The sequence below is a fragment of the Polypterus senegalus genome, chromosome 3 (genome assembly GCF_016835505.1).
Source record: "Polypterus senegalus isolate Bchr_013 chromosome 3, ASM1683550v1, whole genome shotgun sequence".
In the NCBI taxonomy this organism is placed as follows: Eukaryota; Metazoa; Chordata; class Cladistia; order Polypteriformes; family Polypteridae; genus Polypterus; species Polypterus senegalus.
In genome coordinates, this window is record NC_053156.1 from 221581886 (window position 1) to 221598228 (window position 16343).

General features: G+C 37.1%; 1 protein-coding gene across 1 annotated transcript in view; it reads right to left on the reverse strand.

Moving 5' to 3' along the window:
* Window positions 1-16343, reverse strand: part of slc6a17 (solute carrier family 6 member 17) — a 139407-nt gene that overhangs the window by 39410 nt on the left and 83654 nt on the right. The window contains exon 3 of the mRNA XM_039748539.1: window positions 9227-9384. Coding sequence (XP_039604473.1) covers window positions 9227-9384 — 158 coding nt within the window. The remainder of the gene's footprint in view (window positions 1-9226; window positions 9385-16343) is intronic.

The window sequence follows — 16343 nt, forward strand, 5'->3', positions numbered from 1 at the left end:
AATATTGTTGTTTATAAGATCTTTTAAAAGAGAAAGAGTCTGATATGATTTATCTGTATTTTTCCTATCAAAAAAAGGTGAAATTTCAATGAGACTTTAGGTATGCAGTGTGTATGTATTTATCTGCTGAGTTACCAGTACAAGGGCAGAGCAGAAGTGATGTTTTATTATCAAATAAACTAACTACAGGGACATATTCATAAGGGCAATAAGAGGGAATGCTCCTGCTCAGCTTTGTTTCTACTCTCATTATTTTTTTTGCTTGTGGATAATCAGTAATGCACTTAGGTGAGCAGGGAGTTAGAGAAGTCAGCTCCCGTTGGCATTTCATCATGTGTTTGCATATAATTAGTGCCTTTCAAAAATTCACAGAACCGTTACATATACTGGTCCTGATGTAAAGCTTTACAAATCACCTCAATTTCACTAACAGTTATCTTTATGAAAAGTAGAATAAACTTCATTCAGTTTATTGTTTTGATTTTATTAATCAAAAAAAATCATTGTACTGTATATTTGACAGCAGTTACAACTGTCCAGGGGATGGCGCCAAGTTTCTTGTCCAGTAGGTGCTTGTAGAGAGAGGCATACACTTGCAATACCAAAATATCTGGAGGGGTTTTTTTTGCCTTTTCTTTTTTTATCAAGATGCCATTCTAATTGGTAGGTTGACTAAATGTTCATTGCTGTAGAGTTCACTTTGATTTGTTATGTGATTAATATATTGCTTTCACATACTTCCCATCTGAATTTAGATTATCACTTGTGTTCCTCCATTTGGCAGGTGGAGCTTATGGAATAAAATTAGCCAGTGGGGTTGTTGCCCTGGAGAAGGTGCGACTGTGGTGTCAATAACTGTTTCCTGGGTGACAGAGTTCACTTATAGCAGGCCTTTTGGGAATTGTGAACATTTTTTTATTTTGTTTTCTATGGAAAGCTATTGCCTGAAAGCAGTGATTGTGGAGGCAGTCAGATGTGCGTCTTGTTTTGGCAGGTATGCCTCATTATTAAGAAACTGGAATGAGCAGCTTAAGGAAAGAAATTTTATGAGCATCATTCAGACTTAACGGACAAAGGTTTGATTTAATATTGGTAGTGCAAATGTCAAGAAGTGTAAAACAAAAAAACTGAGATGGAAGGAGGACAAATAAAAGGTGAAACTACTGCCAACTGTAATATGTTTATAGCTAGACATCTGTCCCAAAACTCAGCCCCATTGTTAGTAAACAGGCAATGCGATAAGGAGCCTGATGACATGGCATGAAACTTTTCTACAACTGGAATCAGGGCTACAGGTACATTATGCTTGGCCTTGGACTGGGAAAGAGAGTGTAGGACCACATCTCCACAGCTAGGCAGCTTTCAGCATAACGTAACATTTTCAAACCTGCTTTAATCTAATGCAGAGTTATGAGAGGTTAAAGTCTATCCTAGAAGGATTAGGATGGCCATTTGTAGGGTAAACTCATGCAAACACAATTCATTTATCATTTTAACCAGAGTAAACACGGAGAGGACATTGAAACATCACACAGAGAATGGCCAGGCACAAAATTTATACTCAGGGTTGCTAGATTTTTGAAACTGCAGTGCTAACCACTGTGCCATGGTGCTGCCCTAATTGTCAACATTTTACAGTATAATTAAAGTTATAACTGGGTGGTGCACATTGATTTATTCCAGCTTGTATCCCTATTTCTTTCCAGGATGGCCTATTTTTTCAAGTATGTAACAGAAAAGAAAAGGATCACCAGGAATATTTGCTTCAAAAGGTGTTTGAAGGTCTTTGTTATTACAATGCCTTTAATATATTACAGTTATTGTTTAGGTACAACACAGTCCCTTAGCACTGACTACCTATCACTGCATGCTATACTGCCCTTCAAAGCAAGACCAGCTGCATGTGACAAGGTTGTTGTGAAAAGCAGGGCAAGCTGAAGTTGCCACTGGCATTTTACTAAGAATTAATGCTTAGTTAGACATGTTCATAATACAAAAGAGTAACCAAAAGAAGAGGCAGAAGGTCGTTAACAAGAAAGCAGAGGAACCCAATGGCTAATTCCAAAGTGGTCAATGTAGAAAATCAGAAAGAAATAACTAAAACCAACAAATAAATAAGTTGACTGATCATGTAAAGGCAAACAATGCAAAAGCTTCAGCAACTGCCCCAGCTGAACCTTCATTTTTTATTTCCCTTGTCATCCATTCTGTAACACAAGGAGTGTTGAGTAGCAAGACCCAGCTCATTTCAGTCAACCACAAACACATCTGAATTCACATCTTCACAGCTTGTATTCCACAATGCTTGGTCCAAACCTAAACCTATACAGTGTGGCAAATGAGGAACATTTTGTGCGTTCTAAGGTAAGTGTCTATGGGCGTCTGATGATGGTGAGGTTTGTAAAAGGATGTACGTTTTAAAACTCTCTCAAGTCCTTTATCACCACAGAAGGTATTACCTTATAAATGGCTGGTGAGTGCTTTTGCCAAACCCTATTATGAATATTTAAAAGAGAAATTGGTCTAGAAATTTTTCAGTATTAGGGAAGAGATGTTCTCTTTATGCAGATATCTCAATTTGTCACTTGTTTATTGCCAGTATTAATATAAGTTAAAGAAAACTATGTTTACTTCAGTTGATAAACATGTCATACAATGCCGCAACAAATAAAATGTTGACATTAACCATTTTGAAATACATAATATTCTTGTGCGTACAGAACATTTAAGATGCATACTTAATATGTTATTTTTTCCATTGAGACAATGCCTGGAAACTTAAAATTGTAACCAAGCTTGAATAACAGAAAGAATGGTTGGTCTGACTTGCAGGGACCACTGAGGGAGCATTAAAAGTTAAATGGACTGAGTAAAGAAGCCACTTTACAGTGCCCATGAAAAATCTAATTACATTACAAAAATCCACTTTAAATGCTTCTAAACATTTCACAAAGCTCTTTAGATGCAGCGAGAAAATGCAGCAAGTCTGCCAGAATGATTGTTAGATTTCCCATAATTAAATGCTCTTGCAAGACGTTAGACTTGTTTGTATCTATGAATTCATCAGTGACAGCAGACATACTATATGATGTTGTCACTGGTATTATGCACACCAGAAGACTGTGTAAATACTTACTGTAGAATTGAATTAATGCTGGAATTTCTGCTTTGTTTGTCAAAAGCTTATTAAATTAAGCATATAGTTTTGGGTGATCTACTTTTTAAAGAAGAACATTCATCCTGTCATTCAATTTATTTTATGTGTTCAATCCATACTCTGACTTGATTTTTCTAGACATTGTGATGGGTGGCCACTGGAACACTACAGGACAGCCCTTCTGAGTGGCTGTGGCACCACAGATTCCCACAGGGCAAACCGGAAGCTAGAGTTTGGTGCAGCCCTGTTGGGTTCCGTGGGGGCCGCAAGGGGGAGCTGCACAGCCCTATTAAGGACCTCCAGCACACCTGGGAGTGATTCTAGGTTATACTGATGAGCCACCTGGAACACTCCCGAGACCTAAATAAGAGGAGCCGCCTCACTATATTCAATGGCCAGAGTCAAGAGGAAGACAAAGCCTGAGGAGGAAGCGGAGGCGGATGGACTGGTGGCTGAAAAGGGACTGGATTGTGTGTGTTAATGCTGGTATTTGTGCACAGAATTGTAAATAAACGAGGTGTTGCGTTGAACGTGTGTTCTGCCTGTCTGTGTCGGAGGTTAGGGTGGCTGTATGCACCCGGGCTTCACAACATGACTACTGGGACCTTGAGACTTTACATAGGAATGCCCAGTCAGACTGTAGGTCTTTTGACAGTGGGAGGACACTAGTCTGTCTAGAGGCAAGACAACAAATTCCATATAAAAGACATCATGTCTGAAGTGTTGTGAGGTGGCCAGTATCAGTTGTTGCTGAACAAGGGACATACAGGAAAAATAGTTTGAACAAGCAACTGAAATTAAATTTTTTTAAAGAAAAAAGGCATAGCTTTATCATTATCCACTGCAACACTGAGATCAGAAAAAAGACCAGTGGTCGTGCAGTTACATAGTCTAAAACACTGACTGCTGCATGGGAATAACAATGTATTTTTTACATGACTTTTAAAAATCCTTAAGAAAACTGAGAAATTACATAAAATTAAATGGAAGTCAATTAAATACACTAAACATATACTGAATATAGTGAGAGTCTGTAACTATGTAGCTGTGTTGTTTTGTGGATTCCCTTCTATCTTCAATAAATTAGCCTGGCGGTTGGGATATAGCAGGTTGGATAATGGATAGATGGATGGTTGTTGAGAGAATAAAGGTAAATACTTGTTTTTTTTTTTGTTTTTTTTGTTTTAACTTTATCGCGTTATGCTAGACAGCTCTGTATGTAATTCTGTTAACATATTATATCTCTGGTTTCAGGATTTTGCAGTTGGAAAAAATTAAATGAATTCCCAACAGTTGGACTATGAACATGACCAGCATACCAAGGTTATTATAGTTTTGCCTTTTCATATTAGTTTTTATTTCTATATTTTTTCTGAACTTACTTGGAAATTCAGTTTATTTTTAGTTTCTTTTGTCGTGTATTTTTAGTTTTAATTTAGTTTTTATTTTACAAAGACATTTCTATTTTATTTTTATATATACAGTATACTGTATTAGTTTCAGTTTTAGTAATTATAGTATGGCTAAAGAGCTACTATGGAGTTTAGTTTTTGTGTCACAATGAGACAGAACTGTACACTTAACGGTTTTGGGTATAATATGAGTTTAATGTTAGTGGAAGCTTACTACACTACACAACATAGTTTATTATTTGGTTTTGTTTTTGTCTGATAAAAACAAGCATAATCAAAACCAGGTACTGAATATGAACAATTTTACATAATTTTATAATTTTTTAAATATTTTTTGTCATTTGTGCTAAACAAACCTGCGCTGACTGTTGGCACTTTTTTCTTTTTCTTTTATTGCCCAGAATGGGCCAATTTGTAATGAACTTTAGGTGAATTTTAAGGTGAGGGTTTTTTACTTTAAATGTCTACAGCACACAACATATCCTGCTCCAACAACAATGTGTTTATAATAAATGCCTTCAACATTGCATTAAGAAATCTCAAATACTGTGCTTTCTTATTTTCTACCAGCCATATTGATCTATGACTCCATTTCAGGGACAAACAATTTATAGACAGAATTTTGCCACCTGCGGGCCTGAAAAGATATAAAAAATTAGAAAACAGAAGCTGCTGTGTTCTGACAGTTGTGACCATGAAAACCATGGAGGCTAAGGAAGAACAGGACTCTTAGGCTTGAATCAGTGTGCAGACCCCACCTAGCTGTATTGATGGAAATAAAGAAAAACAACCATTTAATATGAAGGTTAGGGGCAGTGAGACTTGAACAGCCCATCTCTAAGAATGGTAAACCCTTAATGAGCAGAGCAAGAGCAGGTAATAAGAGTATGGACAGGCATAAAACAACAGAGACAGCATCTGAGATTAAGAACAACATATACATTATCTAAACCTGTTTATCCAGAGCAGGATCACAGGGAACCTGGAGCCTACCCCAGCAGGTTTGGATGTAAGGAAGGAAAAATCCCTGGTATGCAATATGTACGATATGGCTGATATTAAGAACACAAAGAATACAATATTTCAACTACCAATTTTGAGAGAGAGATAGAAGAATTGAAAAAATGGGGACAGATATTTTAAAACATAATTCTGCTACTGGATTATTTTCGTAATAGCAGGTATTTTGAGCTGTAAATATTAGCTAAAAAAGATAAATGAATAAATATAGCATAAATACAAAAACACATTAGTATGTTTAGCTTTTCAGAACTTGAAAGACTCTCTTCTCCTGCCAACCTGTAGTTCAGTAGAGACATTGCCAACTCAGGAATTTTACAAAGTTTGTATTGCTTCGTTGTTAAATGACGTTTTTAAAGCAAAAGTGATAGGTCAGCAACAATATGCCAATCTTGTATGATGACCCAGTCAGTCTCTCGATCAGTGCTGTTTTATTTTTAAAAATCGGGAGACCTAGACATTCTTGTGTACTCAGATATTGGGATGGATATTTGGGGAATAAACCACAAGACAATGATTATATTATGTACATTAAAGAACCATCCACAACAAATCAAATCAAATTAATAATATATTGAACAATTATTATAAAAGTAAAGTTGAATAAATCGGACTCTGCAGCTGCATGAATAAAAAAATAATCGAGAATGTGTTCAGGTAAAGTGCCACTCCTGTTTGATGGATTTGGCCCAAAAGTTAATACAGATCTACAAACAAATAATACATTTTATCCATCTATCTAGTTGCATTTTTGAGTTATCATGTTTATACACAAACACACACACACACACACACACACAGATAGTTCCAAAAAAAAAAGTCTTTTCGGACTCAGGGAGGTGTAAAATGTCAAGATTCATCAAAATCTTGAGGTTGAATTTTTTTCATGATTACTATACTTTCTCTATACTTTGTGTGCAAAGTGGCAGGTGAATTACTGTTAACAAAAAGCAGGCACCTGAGAAATAAACTGAAACGCTACTCACTTGTGATTTTTCTGTCCAAACTGTAAAGTTTTTGTTGGCCAGCACATTCCAAATTTAGGCGCTTGAATTTTTGCAATACAAAAAGTGCAAAGAAAAGTAGCGTATAAAACGCTTTCTTTTCCACACGTTTTACACACGTATTCACCTCCTTCTGTCACTGTGAATGCTATAAACAGCTGCCCTCCTTCACCAGCCTCCATTCACTAGGTGAATATGTGCGAGCGACTCATGGTGGATGACTTCAGTTTTAGAGTTAAAAGTTATAAGTGTTAACAACTAACAGCAAGAATATTCATTCAAAAATGAAAACTAAAATTATTTTAGTAAATTATAATTTTATTTTAGTTAGTCTTTCCAGCTACTTTAATAGTTTCATCTAGTTTTAGTTTTTAATTTCGGTTTAGTTTATTTTATTTCAGTTTATGAAAATGTTTTTTTAATAATAGTTTCAGTTTTGATTTTAGTTTTCGTTAACTATAATAACCTTGCAGCATACTTATTAATAATTTGACTGGTTGTATTCCTAAATAGTTGTAATCTCATCATCATTTTTGTATTCATACTAAGGTTTTAGATCAATTTATGATGAAGCAATTTACAAATACTTAACTATCAACTGACCGGAAGAACAAGATTAAGCTTAAAGACAGCCTTTTAAATTAAACCTCACTTTAGCTACTCCTCTAACACAAAGGTGGATGGCTGGGTGGATAATCAGTTGAGAAACAGTTTCTTATGTAAATATAATTTAATAAAAAAACAGCATACCCAGTTTCTTCCAAAATATGCCAACCTCATCTGATGGACAGGATTCACCAAAGTAATGAAATAAATTAACTCTCCTTGACAAATGAGGCTAAAGTCATGATGGATTTCTTCAAATTATGTTGTCATACACTACATCTGATTTAAACCTACCCAAAATAAAAAGCTAGATATCACTTGAAGATCAAAAATTGATGTCATTCTCACATGAAATTCATTAAGGCTGTGAATTTTGAAAACTATAATGGCAGAAAAAGTTGAAAAACCAAAATTAAAACACATAAACATCCCCATTGCAGTGAATATGTAGATAACAATAAGCACATACCAGTTTAGACAGCCCTTCCACCTAATACAGATGATGCAGATGTGTATGTTTATAATTTTAATAGTGAATCAATTTTTGTACAACATTTTGATGTTCAAATACTTGTGGCATTTCTTCGTATTGCTTCCATTGCTCATATAATTTCAGATATTTTTCGTAATTTTTAATTATTGTCAGTTTTTTAAACATGACCAAGCATTTCTTATTTGGTCTATAACAACCGTGCGATAATGCGAAAATAAAAATTCTTGAAACAGAAAAGGAAGAAAAACTATGAGTGTACTTTCCAGTGAAGACAATGTTTACTCAAAGTGTAGTGTAAAAAGCAGTGAGCACCACGAAGCACCATGACTTAATTGACTATGTGGTTTGCAGGGTTGCAGAGCTGGTGGTCCCCTCTGAAGCTCTGTTATGCTGGTTAGATACTGTGTGGAAGTTTCAAAATGTTGTGCTGGGGTTTTGGGAAAGAAACATTAACACCTGTACTTTGCTTTAATGGAATGTCTCTGATTAAAGTTAACAGAAGAAACTTAATCCTTCCTAGGTGTCTTTATTGCAATGCGAGTGCAGTAAATTGCCCCAATTATGTTAGGAAAGCCAGACACTGCTGCAAATTTTCTTTTTATGTTGGTATTTTTTATATTGGTCAAAACATTTTTTGTGTGATGCATGTACATAATGCAAACACTGAATTTAGCACCTCGTCATTTAGTTAATGGTTTCAAGTACAGTGGGCATGACGGAGCTGAAGCTTGGCTGAGATACTCATGACCTGTTGACCAGTTTCCTCATAAGTAACAATGAGTAGCATATATAAACTGACAAATAAACAAGTTCTTCAATGTAAATACGCAGAAGTGGCCCTCTTAAAAGTAAACTAAAATATAGTCTGTACATATTTATTTCTTTTCAGGTTTAATATGTTTGTCATGTCAAGACACATTATAATAATGACTTGGTGATATGAATTATTATATGCATGAGTCATCGTTTAGCTGGTTTGGCTGCATTTCCTTACTTGATCAAGGTTGTCCCCAAGGTATCTCATTATATATATATGCAAATTTTCCAAAATCCAAAAATATTCAAAATCTGAAATATTTGTCCCAGGTATTTCATATTAGGCATACTCAACCTGTATTGAAAAATAAAATCTAACAAATCAAATACACAAAATCCATTGAATTAACTGAATAATGCTCTTCTGTAAATGTAACTAACCATCCCACAATGTTCTGAGCTAATTTCCTCCATAGCCTTAAACCCATTCCTCTCGAAACGTTTTGTCACAACTTCATATTTGTTCCCTGCTTCAGACAGGTCCCATTCACTTCTCTTCTTCTGTTTCCTTCCTATGTATTTTTAATGTTCACTCTGAGTGCTTTTCAAACTGCAACATTATAATTTCCTTTGGGAAAGGTACTACCTACTTTAAAGATAGTGATATAAAATATACATTAAGATTGAGGCAGCTATTCATATTCACTTCATGCAGCCACAGAACTTCACAAATTTCCACTCCAATACATTTCATTCCTCAAAAGAAAAAACTACTTACCAAGATGCTGGAAAATCCAATTCCACCTAAACGGGGGCATAAATAGTTCCACACACCAATGCTGCCACGCCGTATTTTCTGTCCAACTGCCAACTCCAGAAAAAACAATGGAATCCCAATGATGATGAGAAGTATGAAATATGGGATCAGATAGGCACCTACAAGGAAAGCAGAAAAGAGGTTTTCTGAATGTTCGTACTGTATGTGCTTTTTCAAATTTTGTTGGGAGGTCTTCAAGATATGATGATTCCAGCTACACTTTGGTATGGCACATTCTATAAAATAACAAAACATATAAAATTAAAAATGATAATGCTACCAACAATTACTGAAGTCTTCTCATGGAATATCTGTGAGAGCCACAGATGTTAGTGGCAGCCCATGAGTAGTATATTACAGAAATGAAAGAAGGTTATCATACATTCATCCATCCATCCATCCATCCTCTTCCGCTTATCTGGGGTCGGGTCACGGGGGCAGCAGCTTAAGCAGAGAGGCCCAGATTTCCCTCTCCCTGGCCAATTCTTCCAGCTCTTCCGGGAGAATCCCAAGGTGTTCCCAGGCCAGCCGGGAGACATAGTCCCACCAGCGTGTCCTGGGTCTTCCCCGGGGCCTCCTCCCGGTTGCACGTGCCCGGAACACCTCACCAAGGGAGGCGTCCAGGAAGCATCCTGATCAGATGCCCGAGCCACCTCATCTGACTCCTCTAGATGCGGAGGAGTAGTGGCTCTACTCTGAGTCCTTCCCGGATGACTGAGCTTCTCACCCTATCTTTAAGGGAAAGCCCAGACACCCTGCGGAGGAAACTCATTTCAGCCGCTTGTATTCGCGATCTCGTTCTTTCGGTCACTACCCATAGCTCATGACCATAGGTGAGGGTAGGAACGTAGATCTACTGGTAAACTGAGAGCTTTGCCTTATGGCTCAGCTCTTTTATCACCACGACAGACCGATGCAGAGCCCACATCACTGCGGATGCCGTACTGATTTGCCTGTCGATCTCACGGTCCATTCTTCCCTCACTCATGAACAAGACCCCGAGATACTTGAACTCCTCCTCTTGGGGCAGAATCTCTACCCCAACCCTGAGAGGGCACTCCACCCTTTCCGGCTGAGGACCATGGTCTCGGATTTGGAGGTGCTGATTCTGATCCCAGCCGCTTCACACTCAGCTGCGAACCTTTCCAGAGAGAGCTGAAGATCACGGTCTGATGAAGCAAACAGGACAACATCATCTGCAAAAAGCAGTGACCCAATCCTGAGTCCACCAAACCGGACCCCTTCAACACCCTGGCTGCTCTTAGAAATTCTGTCCATAAAAGTTATGAACAGAATCGGTGACAAAGGGCAGCCCTGGTGGAGTCCAACTCTCACTGGAAACGGGCTCGACTTACTGCCGGCAATGCGGACCAAGCTCCGACACCGGTTGTACAGGGACCGAACAGTTCTTATCAGGGGGTCCGGTACCCCATACTCCCGGAGCATCCCCCACAGGGTTCCCCGAGGGACACGGTCGAACGCCTTTTACAAGTCCACAAAACACATGTAGACCGGTCGGGCAAACTCCCATGCACCCTCCAGGATTCTGCTAAGGGTGTAGAGCTGGTCCACTGTTCCGCGACCAGGACGAAAACCATATCATACATTCTTGAAGTTTAATTTCTTTTTTTTTCTTTTACCAAGTATGCCTGTATGAATGATGTTTTAAAGTGTCACATAGCATGTGTTTTTAAGAATGTGAATCTAATCTCTGTAAATTTTCACTTTTGTCTTTATCACATCCATCTCACTTTCTAAATCTCTTTTTCATGGTCATGCTCTCCAGAGTCTACATTCACTAGCAACACATGAAAGGAATAAGTGGCTTTCTCAATTTAACTGCACTAATATACAATATATAGAGAGGAAAACCAAAAGAATAAAGAAACAACGGGCTTGTACAAATCCTAGCTGGAATGAAGATTAGTGAAGGAGAGGAGGTAAATTCTAGATATTTATTTAATGCAAGGAGAAAAGTATACTACATTTACTCATTATGATAATGTAATATAAATCATCATACATGGTCATGCATCTCTTGGTAATCCTGACAATAAATAGTGAGTGTAGAGAATTAACAGAATGATAAAGATGTAAATATGAAGTAAACCTTCCAAAGTTGTAATTTCAATAATTAATAGATGGGGCTTACACTTGAAGAATATGAGTGTGCATCTCTCTGAGTATGTCAGTGCAAAATGCTTCAAGATTAGCATCACCATGAAAGGTTTCTTGAAAAATAAATGTCATACACTTTGCCAGAATACTTCATTATTTTTTTTTTCCTCATGAAATTTTCTTTATTTTCACATACATGAATCACAAGAGTAACAATCAAACCTGCATTGCTACAAGCAAAAGAGAAAAAGTCCAATCGAAACTACAATCAATCAAGTAAATCACGCAATGGGTTAAGATTTCTTAATCTTAAAGCACACTGAAAACCTCAGCCTGACCCAAGGCAGACAACTAATTACTAAAAATAAAGCCAATGAGAATGTACTTCCTCATATTGATTTAAAAAACAACACTTAAACAGAAACATTGGCAGGAGCCTAGTACTTTAAAATACTATGAATGAATTCCTGCCAGATTTCAAGGTAGCTCTGCCTAGTCCTATTTGAAGAAAGTTTGATTTTTATAGCTCTATATAATATGCTGTATTCCTACTAACATAATGAGGATACATTAGGATTCTTCCAATTGAGCAAATTTGTTTTCATGCCAACAATATAGCATAGGAAATGTAGGTGAGTTTATAGATTGTCTTCTTATATGCCATCAAACATTGCTCTAAAAGGATTAGGGATGATTGTAAATCTGATGTTGCTTGAGAGACCACAAACTATCCTCCCCAAAAACTTATTATTTAAGACAAAACATATGCACTAGTGAGGCCGCAGCAGCATTGTATTATTCACATTTAGGATTTAATCCTGATATTTTTCAGATCATTTCAATCTGAAAAAGTGTGTCCAGGGTACAATTTAAGTACAGCATGATTTTCACATATTGATGAAGATGAATGTTTCCACTTCTTAACTGAAATGTGACAAGTGTTGCTGGAAACAAATGGCCAGCGATTCTATAGGATTGGTAATAGTGGGGAGCTTTAGCGGGTTCTGCTTTTCAATATGAAACTTATATTGTTGAGTAAAGCAACTTAATCCAAGCAGAAGTATTTGAACCCATTCTGAATCTTCTTTACTTTGTTATTTTTGATTATCATTAATAAATGTTTCTCTGGAACAAGTTTTCTTTCCCCACATATTCTAAATCCTGCTGACTCTAGTCTTTTTTGTCATTTTGTAGTTTCCATTATCTATACTTATTATTTTAATTTAATGCTATATTTTGACATTTATGTTTTGTTAGTGCACGCTCCCATTATGTGTCCCAGATATTAGGATGAGATCATCCATTGTCAAGGAGCAGCACAACAATATTTAATCCACAGTCATAGTTCAGACATTGTCCATGATTGTGGATAATATGACAACATATTTTCTGCATGTTGTGTCAAAAGATTATTTAGTTTTCTGAATTTTCTACTAGGTTTTTGAAACAACTTTAAAAATTATTATACAGTGTCATTATACGGCACCTGGGGGACTACCTTCCAGGCTCTGGTGAGGTAAGCAATAATCTCTGGGATGAGAGGGGATGCTGGCCCTAATTGTATCTTCTCTTTCCCCTGAATTTCTGAGAATACAGCAAAAGAGGACACTTAGCCCTGCACACAGTGCCCAGAGTTCACACTGCTCCTTTTGTCTGGGACACCGTAAAAATGGGCAATCCCTGGAAAGTGGCATCGCATTTTGATCATGTCTTCATTAAGACCTGGGGCCTCATGCATAACGCTGTGTGTAGAATTCACACTATAACATGACGTAAGTACAAAAGCCGAAATGTGCTTACGCACTGAAAAATCCAGATGCAGGAATCTGTGCGTTCGCCAACTTCCGCTACATAAATCCCAGTCAGCACATGCCTACTGTCCCGCCCCAACTCCTCCCAGAATTATGCCTCTTTGAATATGCAAATCAATATAAATACAGTAGCCCAGCATTCTGTGAAAAGACAATGGGAAAAGCCACAGGGAAAATGGAAACATTTCAGTGAATACCAAGTGGAGGGAAGGAAAAACGTACTATTTGTTGGTTTAAACAGTGGTATAAACAACAAAAGGAAGCTGATCAAGTGACATAGCATGTCGGAGAAACTTGAAAGCTCAAGTTCACAAAGTCGCACAGTGACCGAAATAAAAAAGAAGTTGTCAGATATCAAAGTCACCGTGAAAAGGCGAGTCATAGCCCACCGTCTGAGTGTCATATGAAAGCTTATTAGGGTACAGAGAAAAAAAAGGCACACAGTGGGGAAAAAGCACGAAATGTCAACTTCAATCTCGAAATTTCCACTTTAATCATGTAGTTTATTTTGTCATTAAAGTAGAACATCATAAACTTCATCTTAAAATCGTTTAATCTACTAGTTTCTCAAATCCCATCGTAACTAAAGTAGCACTTTAAATGCTGTATGTGCTCTATGTGTGTGAATCACACGTGCTTCGTAAACTGGCTTTCTCTTCCTCCGACAGGACACAGAATCCACTACATTCGTGATATTACAGCTCTCTGAATAACTAAAATACTGAGATGTATACGGGATATCATTTTCATGATGATAGGAGTTAAAGCATGTTATTAAACATGGAAACACGGTGGCGCAGTGATTGTGCGTGGATCTTTGATGAAATAATTTATTGCAGCAGTACTCAGGGGCGGCTGTAGGCCTGTAATGAAAAACATGCTTTCAGAAAGGTTTGCAAATTTATTAAAAATTAAAGCTGAAATATTTAATTCATATAAGTATTCTGACCCTTAATTAAGTACTTCATAAAGCCCCTTTGGCAGAAATATAACAGTTTTGATTCTTCTTGGGTAAGTCACTACAAGCTTTGCACACCTGAATTTGAGCATTTTATCCCATTCTTCCTAGCAGCTCCATTACTGGATTGATAATGTCTTTAAACTGCCATCTTCATAGATGTTCTAAGTCTGGGTGTAAGTCTTGGCTTTGGCTAGGCTGCTCAAGAAAACTCAGAGACACTCCAGTGTTCTGTTGGCTGTATTCTTCAGTTCACTGTCATGCTGAAAGGAAAATGGTTACCCCAGTCTGATGTGATGTGTACTTTGGAGCAGGTTTTCTTCAAGGACCCCTCAGTATTTGACTGAATTCATCCTTTTAAATTTGCCTCGGGATCAATAAAGTATCTATCTATCTATCTATCTATCTATCTATCTATCTATCTATCTATCTATCTATCTACTGAAAGGTTCCGCAGTCCCTGCCCTAGGAAAACACCCTCATAGTATGATTCTGCCACCATCATTCGTTACCATTAAGTATGGCATTAGGTGGTTGATGAGCAGTGCCTGGTCATTGACAGACATAGTACTTGAAATTCTCTCCAAAGAGGTCAATGTGTGTTTCATCAGGCCAGAGGATCTTTCTCCTAACACTCTCAGAGTCCATTAAACTGTCATAAGCCTTTTATTCAAGAGTGGCTTCTATCTAACTACTGTACTATAAATGCCTCATTTATATAGTACTGCTGAGATGATTGTACTTTTAAAGAGTTCTCTCAGCAAAGGATTTCTGAAGCTCTGTTAGTGTAATCACTGGGTTTATGGTGATGTCCCTGACCAAGGGCTTTCCTGCCTGGTTACTTAATTTGTCTGGATGGCCATCTCTAGGAAGAGTCCTGGTTTATCCAAACATCTTCCATTAATTCAAATGTTTAAGGCAAATTTTTAAGCAACTGGGTTGGAACAAAAAACCTGCAGCCACTGCGGTCCTCCAGGACTGACTTTGCCCACCCCTGTTCTAGATACATCTCGAGGATAAATGCACCTGGATAAACCTGACTGGAATTTGTAGCGATACAACAAAGAGTCTGAAAAATTATATAAATAGGCAATTTCAGCTTTTGATTTTTAATAAATTTGCAAACATTTTTGAAAACAACCTTTCACCTTGTCTTTATGGATTATTAGATGTACTGTAGATTGATGAGCAAAAATGGTAGATTTATTCATATACTGTAAAAAAAATCTACAACACAATAAAGTGTGCAGAAAGTTAACTCTGGTCTATCTCTTAATTCTCACATCCTATAAGCTCATTAGCAAAGATTTAAATATTCCACCTTAGGAACATTATAAAACTTTTTATGTTTCAGACAGGGTTCCTTGTCTGGCTGAATTTCAGATCTTTGTTTCATGACCTCCATTTATTTTTTGGTTACATTATTATTGCTTGTGTGTTGTATTTGTATTCTTTGTTTTTCATTTTGTCTATGTATCAATGCCTTGGTTATGTCTCATGTGTTTTGTGGGTGGTCCTCCAAGAGATAGGGCCACTTGCCAATCATCACCAGAAACTTCCCTCCAGTCTATAAATCCAGAGGGTCTTCTACAGTTCCTGGTTGTTCATTTAAATGCACTTGAGAGTTTTGGTGAGTTTCTGCCGTGCTTTCTGATATTTCTGGATTTTTGACCTTCTGCCCTGTATTTTGACATCGCTTTGGTTTTGTGATTTTTGCAGCTGTTTTTGCTTGGGACATCTTTATTGTCTAGGCAAATCTTATATGCCTTTTGTGCTTTACAGAACTTCACTGTTTGACAGAGCATTTATGTGGGAGAAAAACTTTTTTATTTTGTGAAGTTCTGTGTTTGCAATTGTTACTAGCCGTGTTTGACGGTTTTCTCCTCTAGTGGGCATTATTGGAAGTGTTTAGGACTATGTGCTTTGGAACTTATTGGAATTTATATGCTTTGAGACTTCTAAGTCATGACAAAACTGAGCTGATATTTTACTGCTCTGGTAATTCCCGCTTCACACTAAGAAATTTACAAAATAGATGCACCCCCATTTGTATTCTTAGCTGTATTTATTTCTCTCATCTTTACCTTTTCCTTCTATTTATGCTACCTCTAGTAAGATATTTTAAATGCCCATTTTGTAGTTGCATAGCAAAATCAAGGATTCTCTTTGTCTTAGGTAAGAAAAGGCAAAA